The 23,912-nt window shown below is 49.2% G+C and overlaps 1 protein-coding gene across 1 annotated transcript in view; it reads left to right on the forward strand.

The window, feature by feature from the left end:
* Nucleotides 1-379: 379 nt before the first annotated feature.
* The window catches only part of LOC124039219 (MOB kinase activator 2-like), a 112,887-nt gene continuing 89,354 nt past the window's right edge, over nucleotides 380-23,912 (forward strand). Inside the window, exon 1 of the mRNA XM_046355146.1 lies at nucleotides 380-906. Within this exon, the coding sequence (XP_046211102.1) occupies nucleotides 890-906 (17 nt within the window). The 5' untranslated portion in view covers nucleotides 380-889. The remainder of the gene's footprint in view (nucleotides 907-23,912) is intronic.

Here is a 23,912-nt window from a genome sequence, read left to right on the forward strand (position 1 = left end):
TATGGTTGGTAAACAAACTGAAAGGGTGCAAACTGCCACCCGGAGTGTGCTGATTGAACAGGCATTAAGCCAAGGTTTACAATTTACTGCCATTTGGCGTTATGGAATGTTTACTCACAAGTATAATTCATTGGCTGATCCCTCCTGATGATGTGGATGCAATTATGTGATCCTTCTGTAACCCATTGGAATTCCCACCCAGCTGACTAACATTACTTCAAAAGTGTGAACTTCCTGAATTGCTCTGTTCATTCTCAGTCATTGTAAATAAGAATTTATTAATAACTGACTTGCCTAGTTAAAAAAAAACATTCTAAAGCTGCTTTTGGGCACTAGAGTCCTCTATCTATCTCTATGGTCGGATCTGTGTTTACTTCCGGATTTCGTTCGTAGCAGCTGAAGATTGCTAGCGGTTTGAGCTCCAGAGCTAATACAGTACAAGGATTCATGGCAGAGTGTTGCTAGCAAGACTAGTGGCATCGCAAGACTCGATTCATTCGGTCCTGCAGTCTGCGAAGGACATTCGACACGCCAGCGGACGTAAAGCGAAGCCCCAGTAGGATACCTCGCTGACTGGAAATTGGACCGAGACTTTTGCCCGCTCTTCTCCGAGCTCAAAGTCACTCAATGCTGCGCTCCTCTCACCCAGCGCAGCACCGGGGCTCCGACTAGGCAGCTAACTGTTCATGTTCTTGTAGTTATCTAGGCACAGGTTCAAAACAAGGACACCAGCGATACGTGTTTGACATTTGACCACCGAATTAGGCACAGGGAGAAACCGATCCACGAAGAGTCGGGGACAGGCGGGGAAGCGAGGGGTGCCCGAATAAAGTAGGGGGTCGCCTCCAGCAGCCTTGGCGGATTTATCCCTACCCTAGTTACAAACATCATGGATTGGTTAATGGGGTGAGTACAGCTACCTCTTTCTCGTTGACAGCACCAGTTACTAATCTCTTTTGTGGCCGGTAATATTTGACAGCTACAAAACAAACGATGTTTAGCTCTTTTACTAATCAGAAAATGCACGATACATAATACTATTATAATGGTAATGACTCCCCTTTCCCCTGGATGTCCAGCTACCGAATTAACGTTACTGTAGATATCATCATGGCATGTTCTAATTTTTTTCCCCAACACGGTAACATTAACCGGCGAGACTCTATTTTGAGCATCCGGTGCAGTGTGGGCCTGACGTTGCACAGCAAGTGGCCAGGAAGATTTAGGTCGTGGAAATGTATTTCTATAGAAGCCCGTCACGCAGGCTACACTCACGTTTGTTAGCTATAACTAGTTAGATATCTAGTTTCCAGGTAGCTAGATTTACCGGACTAGCGGTATTCGGTGTAACGTCATTTCCCCTCGCAAGGTGCATTGTTTGGCCAACGTCTCGATCAGATTTCAACATGGAAAGCAAGCAAACTATTTAGCCAGCTAGGTTATTTTTTTGCTTGCTACGTTGACTTCTTCTTCGCTGTAAATTGGCTAGTTAGGTAACAAGTTAGCGGTAGCTTAGAGGGCTAGCTGGCGGCAACACAGGCACGGTGACTTGTGCGGATTTTGTTACCTTTTTTAGGTACGAGTCTAAAGTACACGTTGTAGCTACAATGTAACACATTTTGGTTGGGCAAATGACATTCGAGAGGTTTATCACGACGGTGCCGTTTGTTTCGGTCAATTGTGCTGTAACTAAAGGCAAGCCTGGTGTGTGGCGACGTCATCGTGGGAATTGACACCTCGTTGCGAAGGCGACGCTGACCTGTCACTTTATTTTCTGGGTGCCACTTCCGCCTTTTAGAGTTCCAGCTCTGAAGAGGGGACTTGCATATCTTGTAGCTTGTTTGATAATGAATTGTAGAGTTGTAGCTCAGTTTATGGCTTGGTTTTTTGACAGGTCCACTGCTCATGTATCATCTGTAGGGGTAGGGAGGGAGAGATTGTGGATGCGTTATACTTCCATGCCCAGTCCGGTCTTTCCATCATGAAGTGAGACATTGCAAGACAAGTGTGTTCTCCCATTGGGGTCGTTCCATGTCATTTCAGCAAGCCATGATACCACCTCAGATTGTTCTGAAATCGTTTCTGGAATTGGAAACACATAAGATAAGCATTGGGGAAACATTATTTAAATGAAATGCCACATGAAGTGTGAAAATGCTAATATATGTACCATGGACCTGCTTTGGATTTGCGACACGCATTAAAAAGGTAGCATTTGAAACAGTGGCCAGGTAAACAACCGAAACATGGGTTGCTGTCAGACCTGGTCTGGGGGGGGGGACATAATAACTTCAATAACGAGGTTTCCATTCAACCTTTTAATGCGAGTAAAGTAATGTTGGATAAAAAAAAGGATGACAGGCCTGACTGAAACAGACCCCCCCCCCCATGTGCTTGATGGTGATATGTTTGATGCTCCTTTCCAGTACATTTCAAGGGTCATATTCTGGTGACATGGTCATCGATGCTGGGTTGCAGTTTTACAAATAAAAATCTCACTCTTTTGTCCATAATAATCTCATCATCCAACCCTGTTCCTGGAGATCTAACGTCCTGTAGGTTTTCACTCCAACCCTAATCTAGCACATCTGATTCTAATAATTAGCTGGTTGATAAACTGAACTAGGTTAGTTTCAACTGGGCTTGCGAAAACCTACAGGAGGGTAGCTCTTCAGGAACAGGGTTGGAGAACCCTGATGTAGGCTATACGTGTATCTGCACTCAGTTGACTAGAGTGCATGTGCCAATACGTGAGTGGCCACACTTACTATATAAATGTTTGTTTTTGTGAGAACCATCAGTAGAGTTAACCCATTTAATGGAAACCCATTTAACTTGTATTTATGTGCACTATGTCATCACACACAGCCTTTTATCTGCAACAAGTACATTTGATGGAAACACATTTCTAGTGGGAAAGTGCATATAGTTTTGGCTGGTGTTCAATCCTCTTTCTTGTGCTTTTTGAGGTGGAACAATCCATTGGCCTTATTTGTTTCTTGACTACAGATTTTGTTTCCTGACTAAGTCACACAATATTTACAATGCAAACCCTGGTGAATCAGGCAAGGGCAGAGTCTGATTCATATTTGCCCGCAAAGAGAGGAGAGTCATGAAAATGTAATTGACAACTTTGCAATGGCGTGATAAACTCAGAATATATGCACGTGATTATCAGACAAACGCATTTGCCTGTTTTTGTGAGCTCACTCAAGGAGTGCATCAGTTTGCGTGGATTATCGACCTCTCATTGAACTCTTAGCCTAACTGCCAGTCACTTGCTGTGTGTTTTTTATCATGTTAACCCTCCTGTTTTTTCTGGTATTATTTTAATCTGTCGCAGCTTCATTCTGTGTAGAAGAGGTCTATGTATTGTCCCACGGTATATCGAAGTACATTTGAAAGAGCTAGTCTGTCCATCTGTCTGTTATTTGTGAGTGAGGTTATGAAGAGATCAGTGCTCCGGCTTGTCTCACTGTCTGCCTGTCTTGTGGTCCTGGGCCACCACTGATATCATTTCCCAGGCAGGATCTAGAACACAGCACAGGGTCAGAACACTTCCTTTGTCTGCCCCGGCAGTGTCAAGGCAGGAGTCCCCACTGAAAGGTGTGCCGCCCTAGCCCAGTCACTCAGTCAGTGTGAGGGCAGAGGAAGGGGTGGAGGCCTGCTGTTTGGGTGGTTCACCTCCGTTTGACATTCTGGCTGAGAGATAACAACAACAACAAGGCAGTCACCGCCCCATTGGAATCCCGGCCAAAATATGAACCAGGCACCGGCTTCAACTACTTGTTTTTTTTTCTGACATTCGTCGTCTTGTTGATGTGGTGGTGATGACTCATGTATTTTTTTTTTCTTGGAGAAATATGTATATCTCTCACCCCCTATGCTTCTCTCTCACTGCAATTTGCTCGCTCTCTCTGCTGTTTCATGAAGTCTGCAATCAGCTCTTTTGTTTTGTTAACGCTGAGTAAGAGGTTATTTTCCTGGCACCACCCTCCCAGGGCCCTCACCTCCTCCCTGTAGGCTGCTTTGTCACTGTTGGTAATCAGGCCTACTACTGTGTTGTCTGCAAACTTGATGATTGAGTTGGAGGCGTGCGTGGCCACGCAGTCATGGGTGAACAGAGCGTACAGGGGGGGGCTGAGCACGCACCCTTGTGGGTCCCCTGTGTTGAGGATCAGGAAGTCCAGGACCCAGTTGCACAGTGTTTGGTTCAGACCCTGGGCCCCAAGCTTAATGATGGGCTTGGAGGGTACTATGGCGTTGAATGCTGAGCTATTGCAGCTGGTGTTTGTGCAAGACCTGAATGCATGCAAAGCGTCTTCGCCCTTATCCAGAGTGCGTCACTCCTGAGAGTGGAGTCTTGAATGAGGTAACGAAGCGTGTAATCACTCTGAATACAGACGATGCAGGGTGAAGGATGACGCAGCCACAATGAATGGGGGGGTGACATGGAGAAGACGATAGGACCAGGACTGATGGATAGAGGGAGGGAAAGAGGAATAGATGGCGACGGGGCAATATGTCCCTAACTGATAAGGGAGAGAAGGAAGGAAGGCGAGAAGGACTCACAGACAGATGGAGGAGCAATGGAGTGAAGGAGAGGGGGCGCTATGGGTGCTGCTCTTGGAGTTATGATACAGGGATGTAAATCTTAATGATGCAGGGAACGATGGGATGGAGGGAGGTGCCCAGAGAGACTGGTGGAGGGAAGAAGAGGTTGAAAAGGGAATGCATGATGGGGGAGGGATCACATGATGAAGAGAAGGTTGACAGGACCATGACTGGTGGAGGAAGGGAAAGGATGGATAGAGATGAGTTGCTGATGCAGGCCTCAACATTAATGCTTGTCCTATTGTATTTTATTTAGCCTTTTATTAACTAGGCAAGTCAGTTAAGAACAAATTCTTATTTACAATGACGGCCTACCAAAAGGCAAAAGGCCTCATGCGGGGACGGAAGCTGGGGTTACAAATCTAGGACAAAACGCACATCACGACAAAGGAGACGCCCCAACACTACGTAAAGAGAGACCTATGACGACAGCACAGCATGGCAGCAACACATGACAGCAGCACAACATGGTAGCAGCACAAAACATGGTACAAACATTATTGGGCACTGACAACAGCACAATGGGCAAGAAGGTAGAGACATCCATACATCGTGCGAAGCAACAATAATAACGATAATATTTAAATACATTTTTCATGTACGTGCATAAAAAAGCATTAATGTCAAAATGTAGGAGATTATACATACTGGGTACAGACTCCTGTCCAAACAAATGCTGAAATGATTGAGGCGCCAGAAAATGTAGCCAAACTTGAATTACATGAATATAGGCTTAACGTCGGTCGTGTTTGACAATTACCATCTACAGTCTTTATACTGTCAACATAAAGTGGCTTCAGAAAGGGTTCATACCCCTTGACTTATTTTATTTAACCCTTTATTTGACCAGGTAAGTTGACTAAGAACACATTTTTATTTAAGGAAACAGCCCAGGCAATAGCTACAGGGATGAATGAGCCAATTGGAAGCTTTGACGATTAGGTGGCCATGATGGTATGAGGGCCAGATTGGGAATTTAGCCAGGACACTCTTACAATAAGTACCATGGGATCTTTAGTGACCACTAAAGACACCCATTTAACGTCCCAGCCGGAAGACTGCACCCTACACAGGGCAATGTCCCCAATCACTGCCCTGGGATGTTTTTTTTTTTTTTTTTTTACTGGCCTACTGGCCATCCAAAACCACTTACAGCAGCATCTGGTCACCCATCCAGGGACCGACCAGGACCAAGCCTGCTTAACTTAAGAGGCAAGCCAGCAGTGGGATGCAGGGTGGGTATAGCTTGTTCAATTAATCATCAAATTGCTTAAGGTAGGCACTTCAAAGCAAAGTAGCTAGCTAACTAAGACCTGTTTATCTATAATCTTGTAAGGCCATCATTTTCATGTTTCACCAGGGCTGTGACGATCATATAATTTTTGGTAATGTTTTTGGGTTCAAGAAAATGACCATGGGTTAACTGTTCAAATTGCAAAATGAAGACTCATTTTCTCTCTCCTGCTGTGCTGCTGACTGTAGCAGTTGCCCCATAGAAATATAATGAATAGAAAGGGTCTCTCCATTCAAGTCAGTGGCATAATCGGTAGACTGGCAGACATTTTGAGTATGCCCATGCCAGGAAGTAAAAAGCAGGAAGTGTACTCTTCAATCTGTGCTGTGATTTGTTGAATCAACTCGACTGACATTACAAAAAATACATTCCATGGTATGAGCCACATCAGTTGGCCTCATTTGAGTGAGCATTGTACAGTACCATGGCAATCTAGCATCAGTTGATGGAACATTTCAAAATACCATGGCTTGCATCACAGTCAGCCATTACGAGTGTACCCATGAGTCTACCAGTCAAATTGCCAGGGTTAGAGCTTCCAAGCCCATTCTATTTCTAAGAGTGGCCCGCTCTCTGCCATTGTGTTGCCTAGCAACACAGTAAACAATCTATCACGCAGAGGTCATGCCTCTGGGTGATACAGAGTTGATATTCGCTAGCCTGATTTCAACTTTTGGTGTTTAGAAAATCACTTCCGCTTATAAATGTCCACACTCACCAAGAATGACAGTGGGTAGTTTATTTCAGTGCACAGAAGCAAGTTTTCTGTTTGGATTTTAAATAATTTGTACAACTTTACAAACAGGAGAAATATGCGCACTGTAGCTGGTATAGTCTTAGATGTCCCAGGCCTTGGAGCATCGTTAACGCGTGGAGAATGCTCACTTTGACACAAATTATGATTATTTATTATTATTATTATTATTATTATTATTATTATTATGATTGCTTGCTATTTTACACTTTTGTGTTATTATTATTATTTTTTTTACATTTCCTTTCTGACAATTTATAATGATATTCTACTTGTCCAACAATTGTTCTTACCTGTCTTGGAGCCCTGGTGTGTGTCAATCTGGGTGCAGCAGGTAGCCTGGCGTGTAGGGGCCGACAAGGTAAACATCTGTTGTTCTGCCCTTGAGCAAGGAAGTATAACCCCCAACAACAACTGCTCCCGGGTGCCAATTTGTGCAACTGACTAGGTATCCCCTATTCCCTTCCCTTTCTACTACTAGTGTGCAACAGCTTGTTGTGAAGACCTTCACAACGTTGGCAGACGATTGGGGTTTCGGTGTGTTGCATCCTTTGTGTGTGTTGGTCACATGACCAAATGTACCCCTTTTGGAGCCAGGTGAACTCATTGCTGAGGGTTCAATAGGACGTTAAATGACAGGGGAGCTGCACAGCAACGCCGACATGTCTTTTCCTGCTGGGCGGAAACAGCCGGGCGCTACAGATGTTTAATCCCTCCTGCTTTTCAATGATGGATGGGTAATACACGATGGAGAGAGAGATTCCAACTGCTAGGCAAAGTGGTGTTGGCTTTAAGAGTGCATGACCTTAACAATGGCTGTATTTGAGTGCGGGTGGTGGATAGGACACAGGCTACATGTCAGCCTGCTCAGACGAACATGGGAGACTGTTGATGAACAAGAGCGTCACCGACTGGTGGTGGTCTCTGAAAGTGGGGCCGGCACCCTCTGTTCGAAGGCGTGGTAATGAGCGAACACACTATTGCACACACTTAATTAAGACACACACACACACACACACCAATTTAGCAGGAGGGGATGAGTAAAAGTGGTTACCTACAAGATGAACAAGAATATGTAACAGTGCTAAGCTATCGATGGTTTAAGCAATGAACACGTGCAGGCTAATGACAGGGGAATAGCAGTTGAGCCTATACATTGCAGCAGCTAATGTAGTAGCAAGTAAATGGAAGCATACATAATGGCTAGGCGAACCGAACGAGTGTGCTTGCATACTCCCTTAAAAGACATTCACTTGAAAAACGAGAAAAAAGTGGCAATAGTACTGTTTGTCTGTTTTGAGACACCATCGCCAGTATACGCTTCCTCAAAATACCAGAATTAAACTACTATAACTCAAGAAATTTGTCATTAATTTGGACATTTTTGCCAAGGAGATCTGTCGCACAATTTTACATCTAACTAAGTGTTTTGGTGCAGTATTTCTCAATAAAAAAATTGCATTAAAACGAGTCGTCTCTTGTTCAATGACGACAAATACTTTATTGAAGAATCCCTACTGTCGACTAATCACAGACGAAGGGTCGTAGACTTTGGCTATCAACGAAAGTTTGCCTCCCAAATAAAATTAATTTGCGCGTGTGTGTGTGTGCCAGAACCCTCCCCGAAGTCCAAAACGAACAAAAATGGCACCATAATATATGCACAAACTCTTCCGGACACTTTGACCTGGGAAGCATGCCGAACGCCTGAAGGCGTTAGCGTAGGCTAACGGGTTACACCAAGAACATAAGGGCAATGAACATAGCAGACTATATACAAACGGAAGTCATAACATTTGCACTTGGCTAGTACGCTAGGCTAGGCCTGGCTAAATAGCGAAGGAAACAAATGGACTAGCTAGCATAAATGGTATATGCAAAGGATTGGACAAGGCTGCCGTGACGACTATTAAAACGGGCCATCTTAAGCCTATACCGGTAATGAGCCTAGGCTGTATTTCCTGGCCTGAGCAGTATTTATTGTATTGTTATTTAACTAGGCAAGTCGGTTAAGAACAAATTCTTATTTTCCAATGATGGCCAATGAAGTAATAATATTAGATGTAATGAAAAGCGCTACATAAAATACAAGTACAATGTCAGTCTCTTTTTAAATTCGAAACAAATTAACAAAACAATTTTAGGGGTCTTGCAGTTCATGGGCGATCTTTCACCGCTTTCGGGTGCTAGGTAGTTCGAACAAGTCGTATGTTCGATCGGAGGGAGCCAAGACGGTACAGCCAGGCCATCTGACAAACGGGCCACGGAGCTCTTCATCGGGGCACCTCGTCAACTTCGATGTTCAGAGCACTTCCTCTGTAGGGTAGGCTGGGTCGCCCACTACTGAAATGCAGCACCCACCTAGGCAACGCTTCGACCACTGTAAAAGAACCAGTAAGAACTCCACACCTTTCCCCGGAAAGACCCCCCCCCACCCGCAGTCCACTTCCCTCTGAAACAGGGCTGGTGGCTGAAAAAAGCCAACGCTTGTTGATATGGTGTTACTGCATCATTAAAATGGGCAGCGGAGATGGCTGGAGGGGAGATTCACAGAGCTAGATATGAACTCTCATCACACACAGGGACGGTCATGGCTATTTACTGTGTGTCACGCCATAGTCACACACAGCCATGTGTGTGTGTGTGTGTGTGTGTATGTCTGCATTGTGTGTTGTTATAAATGAGTAGGCAATGGCCTATCCCAATATGTGTGTTATTTTATTTGTGTGTGTCTGAGTAGTGCTACTCCTTTCTACCTTTGACTCACGCTGTAAATACATGTGCTGGTACATTTCAGAGTAGCTGTCATTTGCTTGTTAGTGGCCATTTCCTCATCTCAACCCATCACACACACACACACACACTTTTTAAAAAAACTTTATTTGAATCAACCAATCAAATTGACAAAAAAAATATTTAAATATTTCAAAGGTCCCTGTATGCATGGCACTCAAGGGTACAGCTGCCCACGACGGCTGAATCAGAGCAGTACTTCGCCAAGTGCTTTGTCCTAGTTTTTACCAGGGCCCGCAATCTGGAGGCCACGCGCTGCAAGCCTGTGAACGTGGCCGAGACTGCCGAATATCAGCACCACCAGCATTCACCTACACCCTAGGCTGTCCCAGCTTGCCAGGAGGGGCTGGTATTTTAAGCAGCTTCTCTGCAAAGGCCTGCTCCATGTAGCCGTCCAATGAGAAGGCCACTTCCAAAATAAGCACCCCCCCACAACAACAATATCTGGCGTAGTCGGCACACAGGAAACATAACATCAAACCAGCTTCCCCTTACACAGTAATTTTCATGCATGTGTGCTGTTGGTGAGACCACGAGTCTCACCTCGCTGGCTGTCAGGTCAACACGGCGGTCATGTCTAGCAATGTACATATCCTTGTATGAACAGCAGCCATTCACAACATGGACAATGGACTCCATTACATTTGACTCATGTAGAATGCACAATGGGTCATGGTTTGCAGGGTACCAGAGTGCTAGGTTCTATTTTGTTGGTAGAACTCGCAGCCTCGCCTTACCAGTAAAAATTGAGAATGTCCCCGCCAACGGCAGCATTCTGGCACATGGAATGGGAGACGGAGTGGTCAGCACCGTCCAGATCAGCGAGTTTTGCCTGCAGCCTCAGGGCCAGTCCAGTTTTGCAGTAGCTGCATGTCTGTCTGATAACACAGGTGGAATTGATACATAGGATATTTTGTTGGTCTCGCTGTCGCTGCATTCTCCTGGCTGCCTGTAGCAGGGACTAACAGAACATTGCTTTGCCCAGATTTGAGTCGACTACCTTTCTACCACGCTCTCTCTATTTCCACAATGTTCTTTTACCCTCTTTAAAAAAAAACTTTACTTGGCTTGTTCTACTATGCTATGGCTCCTACTCACCAGGCCCTTGTCTATGGGGGTGTCTGATGTCTTAAGTCAGGGGTTCCCAAACCTTTTTTTGCATTGGGACCCCTTTTGTGATATCAAATTCATCAGGCACCACCCTAATAATATCAGAACACAACTCTTACTTTAGAGTGCCGGGGAAAAAAATTGCGTACAAGCAGTTTCTGCAGTGCATTGCCCCGACTAATCCAGTCTCGGCCCCTGCCAAATAATGGTTTTAAAGGTCCCCCTCTTGGCATCCGAGAGAACATTTTGCTGAAATGTCTTGAGTCAATAAGTATTTGAACCCCTTTGTTATGGCAAGCCTAAGTAAGTTCAGGAGTAATAATTAGCTTATCAAGGCGCTTAAGTTGCATGGACTCACTCTGTTTGCAATAATAGTGTTTAACGCAATTGTTTTAATGACTACTTCGTCTCTGTACCCCCACACAGGCAATTATCTGTAGGGTCCCTCAGTTGAGCAATGAAATTCAACCACAGACCAGGGAGTTTTTCCAATGCCTTGCGAAGAAGGGCAATAAAAAAAGAAGCAGACATTTCAGTACAGGCGTCCTTCCTAACTCAGTTGCCAGAGAGGAAGGAAACCGCTCAGGGATTTCAGCATAAAGCCAATAGTGAAGTTAAAACAGTTACAGAGTTTAATGGCTATGATAGGACAAAACTGAGGATGGATACCCATTTTAGTCACTCCACAATACTAACCTAAATGACAGAGTGAAAAGAAGGAAGCCTGTACAGAATTATTTTTATTCCAAAACATGCATCCTGTCACAAAAGTAATACAGAAATAAAAGTGGCAAAGCAATTTTTGCCCTGAATACAAGGTGTTTTATGTTTGGGGCAAATCCAATACATTCCTGAGTACAATGGGACTTGCCATATTTTCAAACATAGTGGTGACTGCATCATGTTATGGGTGTGCTTGAAAGGACTGGGAAATTCACTTGTGGGTGTGAATAATTATGTAAATTCGATATCTTTGTTGCATTTTCAATTACATTTCAAAAAACATTTGCACTTTGTCATTATGGGGTTTTGTGTGTAGTTGGGGGAGGGAAAAAAATCAATTGAATCTATTTTGAATTCAGTATGAATACTTTCTGAAGGCACTAATTTCTTGCAATTCTACACATTTTACCATGGGGCAGAGAACATTTGTGCAATTTTTAAAGCTGAAATTACAGTGCATTTATGCTCAAAACAACATTTTTGGGCAATACAAGAAAATATGTTTTATTGTGGGAGTACTGTGTATACCAATATCCCTGTGAGCCTCACAGGCTAATGTTGTGCATCTCTAAGGTTAAAAACAAAGGATTGATATTATTACAGTGCATTGCACCTTCAACTTATTCCACAGATCTCTTGTCCAGAACAGGTTTCATCTGTTACTTGCCATATTCATTTCAAATCTGTCCACGGATCCCACTGGGAAAACCCCTGTCTTATGTCAGTTATGGAGATATTAGAATTGATCTGAGGCTCTAGAACACTGCTTACCGTAAGACCTGTCTAGAAAGGAGCATTTACAACCTTCAAGACGCACAGGAACACCATACACACACACATACAGGTCTGTGCCTGTCTAAGAGGGAGCGCTGTTGACTTGGTCTACATAGACCGTTCGTGCTCTCAGTAGAATGCTCTCTATTTGAACGAGGCAGCTCCCTCTTGCCCCGCACTTCAACGTTGTCTTTGGAATCTCTGGGGAAATGCTATGCGTGCAGTTGGTGAGTGTCCAGGGGGAAGGCCCTGCCTGGTCTGTAGTGTTTGTTTCATTTAGGGAAACTGTGCTCTAAGGGCTGCTCAGAACAGACGCATGTTTATTCTGAAACGGCCCTCAGTCACCCTCTTTATTCATCGCGCTTGTTCTCCCCTCTCTCCCTCCGCTCTTGCTTTCTCGCTCTCTCTCTCGCTCTCTCTCTCTCTCTGTTAGAACACTGATGTGTGGAGACATGTGCGTGCTTGGCTTCTGTCGATGCTGGGCTTCTCAGGCTTGCTGAGTAGAGGACTCAGAACACAGGGCCAAACGGGCCAACCCAACCAAATCAAGCCAAGATGAACAGGCGCTAACATGTCGGCATAGCAACTCGAGGCTAGCTAGCATAGCTGGGGTTAGCCAGGAGCAACTAGGGGTTAGCCAGGGGCAACTATGGGTTAGCTAGCATAGCTGGGGTTAGCCAAGGGCAACTAGGGGTTAGCCAGGGGCAACTATGGGTTAGATAGCATAGCTGGGGTTAGCCAGGAGCAACTAGGGGTTAGCTAGCATAGCTGGGGTTAGCCAAGGGCAACTAGGGGTTAGCCAGGGGCAACTATGGGTTAGCTAGCATAGCTGGGGTTAGCCAGGGGCAACTAGGGGTTAGCCAGGGGCAACTATGGGTTAGCTAGCATAGCTAGGGTTAGCCAGGGGCAACTAGGGGTTAGCTAGCATAGCTGGGGTTAGCCAGTGGCAACTAGGGGTTAGCTAGCATAGCTGGGGTTAGCTAGCATAGCTGGGGTTAGCTAGCATAGCTGGGGTTAGCAATGGGCAACTAGGGGCTAGCTAGCAGGGCTGGGGTTAACAAGGGAGGAGATGAAGAGGGGAATGGTCTCATTTGGGAAGACTGGAAATGGGCACGCATGCCCTTCTCTGCCAGCTCTCGTCTCTCTAGTGGCTTTGACTTGGTTCTGCTGCAGACAACGTGGTTATTCATTAGTCCTGTTGTCGTTTTGGGACATTGAGATGTTGCATGTATTTTCCCTCGTGAGTGAGGCATCACTTAAGGGCATCTGACACCAGTGATGGCACGAAAAGAACAGGCCAGTCTGCGTGCCACAGCAGAGGCTGATGGGCAGCCTTTCCTTCAAAGCCACAAAAAAAAACCAGCTTAAAAATGAATTAATCTGCACGGTCTAAGTACAGAAATAGTTTGCTTTGTGGGAAATTAATATCCAGCTGGTCGGTGACAACTGTTTGGAGTTTGACGGCAGCTAGGTGAGCTTATTTTAGACGCTATAGTCCTGGGATTCCCTATGATCTGTCGAAGAACCCCGTACATTCTAACGACTCTTGTGTCGCTACGCCATAGAGCGACACATGTCACACGTGTGTCCTTGAGAGCCTCAGCTTTTCACAGGTGGCTTTTAATAGTTTCTAGCTCAAACCGTTTGGACTCGGCCCCTTCAGGATCCGCCCTGGTCTCGCCAACGCCGCTCCAACTCATCCCCCCGTTAATCACACGGACTAATGGTTTGCGAATGAAACGGACGAATCCAACGGCACAACCCGGGAGTCTGTAGCTCAAACACGCAGTGTTTTAAGAGGTTAGAAGTCCTGAATCACGTGGGGGCACCACGGTGGGACTCATTGGGCTAAGCTATGGCTAGTCATTTTGCATAGAGGTGTGTTTGTTGTAGCAGAAACCGAAGAAGGAATATGAATAAAGCGTTGACCCCTGTGACCCCAGGCCTAGATACTGTGTCTGATGTGTAGCTACATAGAAAACTGTAAGATTCTATTGGGCCCTTCTCTGAGGTAAATTCGCCAAGGAGAGACGCGCACACACACTCTACACTCTCTCTGTGGTCTTGAGCTTGAGACCTTTCCCTCTCTCTTTCCCTTTCCCGCTCAGACAGGGTGAGGCCAGGTGATGAAAATTATACCAGAATGGCTGTGCTCTCTTAGCTTTTACTGTGTGTGTGTGTGCTGGTACTATGGGCTATTGGTTCGCTTATACTGCAACTCTCTCTGTATCAGTGTTTTAGTTGTGTTCTTCAGTCCTGTTTGCTGTATGTGCATTTTGAAGCCCTTTTGCGGTGAGTGTAGTCTGACCTGATGTTGGGTTGGGGGGGGGTTATACTTTAAAAGGCCTAAGGGCAGCACATGCTGAGTGCGATGCCAACCCAACACCACTAGGCTAGAACAAGTCCCTGCCCGCTCGACCTAATCCTAAGGCCGACCCGCCCACTCAGCCACGACTGACATAAGGTTGTCTTATGACAACCTGAACTTTGCGAAAGTTGGGCCCAGTCCCGAGTCATCCCCTAGGCAACTGTGTTGAACCGCGAGGACTAGGTAAGCATAGGCATATTGCCAATCTGGGCAAGGTGGATCTGTGGGAAACCCAGAGGTCGACGCCTAGACTGTCATTGGACGGCTGTGTGTGTGTGTTCTCTCTCTGTGTTTTACTTGGCAGGAGTGAGGCGCGACCTTACTTTGACAATGTTAACTTTTTTGTAACACTGTGAAAGTCCAGACCAGAACTGGCAGAGCCAATAGGGGGATAGAGACAGAGAGAGGAAGGTGAGGGATTGGGAAGAAGACAACGACTAATCACACTTCCAGTTGCCAAACACTGTTGCTGGGTGATGATGTGTCACAACAGGTCCTATATTGGCCTAAGAGCCAATGGTCCTGGGTTAGTTTTCCTTAAGGAAGCTAGCACCCTGACAGGTCTGCAAGCTGACTGGGGAACAGCTCAAATATATGTTGTACACACACACACACACACACACACACACACACACACACACACACACACACACACTGTACAAACATGCTCTTTCCATGACAGACTGAAGGTGAATCCAGGTGAAATATATGATCTCTTATTGATGTCACTTGTTAAATCCACTTCAATCAATGTAGATGAAGGGGAGATGACAGGTTAAAGAAGGATTTTTAAGCCTTAAGACAATTGAGACGTGTGTGTGTGTGTGTGTGTGCGCGCCATTCAGTGTGTGCCATGCTTGGTTTGTCTCAAACAGTAGTCATACTCCTGTGGACATCCAGCCAACTTGACACGACTGTGGGAAGCATCGGAGTCAACATGGGCCATCATCCCTGTGGGATGCTTTCGACACCTTGTGGACTTGTGTCCCGCCAAATTAAGGCTGTCCTGAGGGCAAAACGGGGGGTTGTGCAACTCAATATTAGGAAGGTGTTCCTAATGTTTTGTACACTCCGTGTATGTGATCGTATATATTCAAATGTAAGCAAGGTTTGAAATGATTGTTTTAGTCAAATATTATATACGTTTGTGCTACTTGCAGTCAATTTGCAGTCTACAAATGATTTGTAATTGCGTTCCGGCTGTGCGCTCCAGAAAACATCGTCCCGCGGCTGAATCTTGTTGATTATCCCTGCTCTACAGGCTGCAGGGAGACGTATCCCATCATGCTTCAGCAGTGAGTCAGCGTTGTCACGGAATGGCGTGTGTGTGCACACATGTCAGCTGGACTGCTGTTGCGACTCTGAGCCCTGCAGTTTGGGACAGGGACAGCCGGAAGGACCAGAGCCCTGTGACTCCCACACACCCGGCCTGCCTATGTCATAACAGTCCTTCTCAGTGTCCCACAGACCTCTAACTTGCTCTGTATCATATCGCACACACACACAGGACCTACAGCCTGTCCCTTGCAATTGGGGATTGCTGTGTGTGTGTGTGTGTGTGCGTGCGTGTGCGCAAAGGTGTGAGTGTTCTCCCATTGTGACTGAGTCGAGGCTGTTTCTGGGGAATAGGCTCACTGATTCAGGCAGATCAGCCCAGGGCTCCTGAGTTGTGTGTGTCAGCTATTTTTGTCCCATCAGGTTTGCCATAAGGATCATGAGCAGTGGCGATTGTGTGTGGCCGGTCGTGATCTATTTTTGTCCTGCCATAAAGAGTTTAGCTTAGTCACAGTGAGGAAGAGAGACATGACAGGAGAGAGAGACATGACAGGAGAGAGAGACATGACAGGAGAGAGAGACATGACAGGAGAGAGAGACATGACAGGAGAGAGAGACATGACAGGAGAGAGAGACATGACAGGAGAGAGAGACATGACAGGGGGGGAGAGAGACATGACAGGAGAGAGACATGACAGGAGGGAGAGAGAGAGACATGACAGGAGGGGGAGAGGGAGAGACATGACAGGAGGGGAGAGACATGACAGGAGGGAGGAGAGAGAGAGAGAGACATGACAGGGGGGGAGAGAGAGACATGACAGGAGGGGGAGAGAGACATGACAGGAGGGGAGAGAGAGAGAGAGACATGACAGGAGGGGAGAGGGAGAGACATGACAGGAGGGGGGAGAGAGAGACATGACAGGAGGGGGAGAGGAGAGAGACATGACAGGAGGGGGAGAGAGAGAGACATGACAGGAGGGGGAGAGAGGAGAGACATGACAGGAGGGGGAGAGAGAGAGACATGACAGGAGGGGAGAGAGGAGAGACATGACAGGAGGGGAGAGGAGAGACATGACAGGAGGGGGAGAGGGAGAGACATGACAGGAGGGGGAGAGGGAGAGACATGACAGGAGGGGAGAGAGAGACATGACAGGAGGGGGAGAGAGAGACATGACAGGAGGGGGGAGAGAGACATGACAGGAGGGGAGAGAGAGACATGACAGGAGGGGAGAGAGAGAGAGAGACATGACAGGAGGGGAGAGAGAGACATGACAGGAGGGGGAGAGAGAGACATGACAGGAGGGGAGGGAGAGAGACAGAGAGAGAGAGACATGACAGGAGGGGAGAGAGAGAGGAGGGAGAGAGACATGACAGGAGGGGGAGAGAGAGAGACATGACAGGAGGGGAGAGAGAGAGAGAGAGAGACATGACAGGAGGAGGGAGAGAGAGACATGACAGGAGGGGAGAGAGAGAGAGACATGACAGGAGGGGAGAGAGAGAGAGAGAGACATGACAGGAGGGGGAGAGAGAGAGAGAGAGAGAGACATGACAGGAGGGGGAGAGAGAGAGACATGACAGGAGGGGGGAGAGAGAGACATGAGAGAGACATGACAGGAGGGACAGGAGGGAGAGAGAGAGAGACATGACAGGAGGGGAGAGAGAGACATGAGAGGAGAGAGAGACATGACAGGAGGGGAGAGAGAGAGAGACATGACAGGAGGGGGAGAGAGAGACATGACAGGAGGAGGGAGAGAGACATGACAGGAGGGGAGAGAGAGAGAGACATGACAGGAGGGGAGAGAGAGAGACATGACAGGAGGGGAGAGAGACATGACAGGAGGGGGAGAGAGAGACATGACAGGAGGGAGAGAGAGAGACATGACAGGAGGGGAGAGGAGAGAGAGAGAGACATGACAGGAGGGGAGAGAGAGAGAGAGAGAGACATGACAGGAGGGGGAGAGAGAGAGACATGACAGGAGGGGGAGAGAGAGAGACATGACAGGAGGGGAGAGAGAGAGACATGACAGGAGGGGAGAGAGAGAGAGACATGACAGGAGGGGAGAGAGAGAGACATGACAGGAGGGGAGAGAGACAGACATGACAGGAGGGGAGAGAGAGAGACATGACAGGAGGGGGAGAGAGAGAGAGAGAGACATGACAGGAGGGAGAGAGGAGAGAGAGACATGACAGGAGGGGGAGAGAGAGAGAGAGAGACATGACAGGAGGAGAGAGAGAGAGGACATGAGAGGAGACAGGAGGGAGAGAGAGACATGACAGGAGGGGAGAGAGAGAGAGAGAGACATGACAGGAGGGGAGAGAGAGACATGACAGGAGGGGAGAGAGGAGAGACATGACAGGAGGGAGAGAGAGACAGAGAGGACAGGAGAGAGAGAGGAGGAGAGAGAGACATGACAGGAGGGGGAGAGGAGAGAGAGAGAGACATGACAGGAGGGGAGAGAGAGAGACATGACAGGAGGGAGAGAGAGAGACAGGAGGGAGAGAGAGAGACATGACAGGAGGGAGAGAGAGAGAGAGAGAGACATGACAGGAGGGGAGAGAGAGAGAGACATGACAGGAGGGGGAGAGAGACATGACAGGAGGGGGAGAGAGAGAGACATGACAGGAGGGGGAGAGAGAGAGACATGACAGGAGGGGAGAGAGAGAGAGACATGACAGGAGGGGGAGAGAGAGAGACATGACAGAGGGAGAGAGAGAGAGAGACATGACAGGAGGGGGGAGAGAGAGAGACATGACAGGAGGGGGAGAGACATGAGAGAGACATGACAGGAGGGGGAGAGAGAGAGACATGACAGGAGGGGGAGAGAGAGACATGACAGGAGGGGAGAGAGACATGACAGGAGGGGGAGAGAGAGACATGACAGGAGGGGGAGAGAGAGACATGACAGGAGGGGAGAGAGAGAGACATGACAGGAGGGGAGAGAGAGAGAGACATGACAGGAGGGAGAGAGAGAGACATGACAGGAGAGAGAGAGAGAGACATGACAGGAGGGGGAGAGAGAGAGAGAGACATGACAGGAGAGAGAGAGACATGACAGGAGGGGAGAGAGAGAGAGAGAGACATGACAGGAGGGGAGAGAGATGACAGGAGAGAGACAGAGACATGACAGGAGGAGAGAGAGAGAGAGAGACATGACAGGAGGGGAGAGAGAGACATGACAGGAGGGGAGAGAGAGAGACATGACAGGAGGGAGAGAGAGAGACATGACAGGAGGGGGAGAGAGAGACATGACAGGAGGGGGAGAGAGAGAGAGACAGGAGGGGAGAGAGAGAGACATGACAGGAGGGGGAGAGAGAGAGAGAGACATGACAGGAGGGGGAGAGAGAGAGAGAGACATGACAGGAGGGAGAGAGAGACATGACAGGAGGAGAGAGAGAGAGACATGACAGGAGGGAGAGGAGAGAGAGAGACATGACAGGAGGGGAGAGAGAGAGAGGGGAGAGACATGACAGGAGGGGGAGAGGAGAGAGAGACATGACAGGAGGGGAGAGAGAGAGACATGACAGGAGGGGGAGAGAGAGAGAGAGAGAGACATGACAGGAGGGGAGAGAGAGAGACATGACAGGAGGGGAGAGAGAGAGAGACATGACAGGAGGGGGAGAGAGAGAGAGACATGACAGGAGGGGAGAGAGAGACATGACAGGAGGGGGAGAGAGAGAGAGACATGACAGGAGGGAGAGAGAGAGACATGACAGGAGGGGGAGAGAGAGAGAGAGACATGACAGGAGGGGGAGAGAGAGACATGACAGGAGGGGGAGAGAGAGAGAGACATGACAGGAGGGAGAGAGAGAGAGACATGACAGGAGGGGGAGAGAGAGACATGACAGGAGGGGGGGAGAGAGAGACATGACAGGAGGGAGAGAGAGAGACATGACAGGAGGGGAGAGAGAGAGAGACATGACAGGAGGGGAGAGAGACATGACAGGAGGGAGAGAGAGAGAGAGACATGACAGGAGGGGAGAGAGAGAGAGACATGACAGGAGGGGGAGAGAGAGAGACATGACAGGAGGGGGAGAGGAGAGAGACATGACAGGAGGGGAGAGAGAGAGACATGACAGGAGGGGGAGAGAGAGAGACATGACAGGAGGGGGAGAGAGAGAGACATGACAGGAGGGGGAGAGAGAGAGAGAGATGACAGGAGGGGGAGAGGAGGGGGAGAGACATGACAGGAGGGGGAGAGAGAGAGACATGACAGGAGGGGGAGAGAGAGAGAGACATGACAGGAGGGGGAGAGAGAGAGAGACATGACAGGAGGGGGAGAGAGAGACATGACAGGAGGGGGGAGAGAGAGACATGACAGGAGGGAGAGAGAGAGAGACATGACAGGAGGGGGGAGAGAGAGAGAGACAGGAGAGGAGAGAGAGACATGACAGGAGGGGAGAGAGAGAGACATGAGGAGGGGGAGAGAGAGAGACATGACAGGAGGGGAGAGAGAGAGAGAGAGACATGACAGGAGGGGAGAGAGACATGACAGGAGGGGGAGAGAGACATGACAGGAGGGGAAGGAGAGAGAGAGAGACATGACAGGAGGGGGAGAGAGAGACATGACAGGAGGGGGAGAGAGAGAGACATGACAGGAGGGGGAGAGAGACATGACAGGAGGGGAGAGGGAGAGAGAGAGACATGACAGGAGGGGGAGAGAGAGAGAGACATGACAGGAGGGGGAGAGAGAGAGAGACATGACAGGAGGGGAGAGAGAGAGAGAGAGACATGACAGGAGGGGGAGAGAGAGACATGACAGGAGGGAGAGAGAGAGACATGACAGGAGGGAGAGAGAGAGACATGACAGGAGGGGGAGAGAGAGAGACATGACAGGAGGGGGAGAGAGAGAGACATGACAGGAGGGGGAGAGAGAGAGAGACATGACAGGAGGGGGAGAGAGAGACATGACAGGAGGGGGGAGAGAGACATGACAGGAGGGGGAGAGAGAGAGACATGACAGGAGGGAGGAGAGAGAGACATGACAGGAGGGGGGGGGAGAGAGAGAGACATGACAGGAGGGGAGAGAGAGAGAGACATGACAGGAGGGGGAGAGAGAGACATGACAGGAGGGGGAGAGAGAGAGACATGACAGGAGGGGGAGAGAGAGAGAGAGACATGACAGGAGGGGAGAGAGAGAGAGAGAGACATGACAGGAGGGAGAGAGAGAGAGACATGACAGGAGGGGGAGAGAGAGAGAGACATGACAGGAGGGGAGAGAGAGAGACAGATGACAGGAGGGGAGAGAGAGACATGACAGGAGGAGGGGGAGAGAGACATGACAGGAGGGGGAGAGAGAGACATGACAGGAGGGGAGAGAGAGAGACATGACAGGAGGGGGAGAGAGAGAGAGACATGACAGGAGGGGGAGAGAGAGAGAGAGACATGACAGGGAGGGGAGAGAGAGAGAGACATGACAGGAGGGGGAGAGAGACATGACAGGAGGGGGAGAGAGAGAGAGAGACATGACAGGAGGGGAGAGAGAGAGAGACATGACAGGAGGGGAGAGAGAGAGACAGGAGAGAGAGAGAGACATGACAGGAGGGGGAGAGAGAGAGAGACATGACAGGAGGGGGAGAGAGAGAGAGAGACATGACAGGAGGGGGGAGAGAGAGACATGACAGGAGGGGGAGAGAGAGAGAGACATGACAGGAGGGGGAGAGAGAGAGACATGACAGGAGGGAGAGAGAGAGAGAGAGACATGACAGGAGGGGGAGAGAGAGAGACATGACAGGAGGGGGAGAGAGAGAGAGACATGACAGGAGGGGGAGAGAGAGAGAGAGAGACATGACATGACAGGAGGGGAGAGGGAGAGACATGACAGGAGGGGGAGAGAGAGAGACATGACAGGAGGGGGAGAGACATGAGAGAGAGAGAGAGAGACATGACAGGAGGGGAGAGAGAGACATGACAGGAGGGGGAGAGAGAGAGACATGACAGGAGGGAGAGAGAGAGACATGACAGGAGGGGGAGAGAGAGAGAGACAGAGACAGGAGGGGGGAGAGAGAGAGACATGACAGGAGAGGGGGAGGAGAGAGAGACATGACAGGAGGGGGAGAGAGAGAGAGAGACATGACAGGAGGGGGAGAGACATGACAGGAGGGAGAGAGACATGACAGGAGGGGAGAGAGAGAGACATGACAGGAGGGAGACATGACAGGAGGGGAGAGAGACATGACAGGAGGGGGAGAGAGAGACATGACAGGAGGGGGAGAGAGAGACATGACAGGAGGGGGGAGAGAGAGAGAGAGACATGACAGGAGAGGAGGAGAGAGAGAGACATGACAGGAGGGGGAGAGAGAGAGAGAGGACATGACAGGAGGGGGAGAGAGAGACATGACAGGAGGGGGAGAGAGAGAGACATGACAGGAGGGGGAGAGAGAGAGAGACATGACAGGAGGGGGAGAGAGAGAGACATGACAGGAGGGGGAGAGAGAGAGACATGACAGGAGGGAGGAGAGAGAGACATGACAGGAGGGGGAGAGAGAGACATGACAGGAGGGGGAGAGAGAGAGACATGACAGGAGGGGGAGAGAGAGACATGACAGGAGGGGAGAGAGAGAGACATGACAGGAGGGGGAGAGAGAGAGACAGACATGACAGGAGAGACATGACAGGAGGGGAGAGAGAGAGAGACATGACAGGAGGGGGAGAGAGAGAGACATGACAGGAGGGGGAGAGAGAGAGATGAGAGGGAGAGACATGACAGGAGGGGGAGAGAGAGAGACATGACATGAGGGGAGAGAGAGACATGACAGGAGGGAGAGAGACATGACAGGAGGGGGAGAGAGACATGACAGGAGGGGGAGAGAGAGACATGACAGGAGGGGGAGACATGAGGAGAGAGACATGACAGGAGGGGGAGAGAGAGACATGACAGGAGGGGGAGAGAGAGACATGACAGGAGGGAGAGAGAGAGAGACATGACAGGAGGGGGAGAGAGAGAGAGAGACATGACAGGAGGGGAGAGAGATGACAGGAGGGGGACATGACAGGAGGGGGAGAGAGAGAGAGAGACATGACAGGAGGGGGGAGAGAGAGAGACATGACAGGAGGGGGGGAGAGAGAGACATGACAGGAGGGGGAGAGAGAGAGAGAGACATGACAGGAGGGGGAGAGAGAGAGAGAGAGAGAGAGACATGACAGGAGGGGGAGAGAGAGAGAGAGAGAGACATGACAGGGGAGGGGGAGAGAGAGACATGACAGGAGGGGGAGAGAGAGAGAGAGAGGATGACAGGGGAGGACATGACAGGAGGGGGGGGGAGAGACATGACAGGAGGGGGAGAGAGAGAGACATGACAGGAGGGGGGAGAGAGACATGACAGGAGGGGAGAGAGAGACATGACAGGAGGGGGAGAGAGAGAGACATGACAGGAGGGGGAGAGAGAGAGAGACATGACAGGAGGGGAGAGAGAGAGAGACATGACAGGAGGGGGAGAGAGAGAGACATGACAGGAGGGGGAGAGAGAGAGAGACATGACAGGAGGAGGGGGAGAGAGAGAGACATGACATGACAGGAGGGGAGAGAGAGAGAGAGACATGACAGGAGGGGGGAGAGAGAGAGACATGACAGGAGGGGGAGGAGAGAGAGAGACATGACAGGAGGGGGAGAGAGAGAGAGACATGACAGGAGGGGGAGAGAGAGAGAGGGGGAGAGAGACATGACAGGAGGGGGGAGAGAGAGAGACATGACATGAGGGGGAGAGAGACATGACAGGAGGGGGAGAGAGAGAGACATGACAGGAGGGGGAGACATGACAGGAGAGACATGACAGGAGAGAGAGAGAGAGACATGACAGGAGGGGGAGAGAGACATGAGAGAGAGACATGACAGGAGGGGGAGAGAGAGAGACATGACATGACAGGAGGGGGAGAGAGAGACATGACAGGAGGGGAGAGAGAGAGAGAGAGACATGACAGGAGGGGGAGAGAGAGACATGACAGGAGGGGGAGAGAGAGACATGACAGGAGGGGGAGAGAGAGAGAGACATGACAGGAGGGGGAGAGAGAGACATGACAGGAGGGGAGAGAGACATGACAGAGACATGACAGGAGGGGGAGAGAGAGAGAGACATGACAGGAGGGGGAGAGAGAGAGACATGACAGGAGGGGGAGAGAGAGACATGACAGGAGGGGAGAGAGAGAGAGACATGACAGGAGGGGGAGAGAGAGAGAGAGACATGACAGGAGGGGGAGAGAGAGATGACAG

The sequence above is a fragment of the Oncorhynchus gorbuscha genome, linkage group LG01 (assembly GCF_021184085.1).
Source record: "Oncorhynchus gorbuscha isolate QuinsamMale2020 ecotype Even-year linkage group LG01, OgorEven_v1.0, whole genome shotgun sequence".
In the NCBI taxonomy this organism is placed as follows: domain Eukaryota; kingdom Metazoa; phylum Chordata; class Actinopteri; order Salmoniformes; family Salmonidae; genus Oncorhynchus; species Oncorhynchus gorbuscha.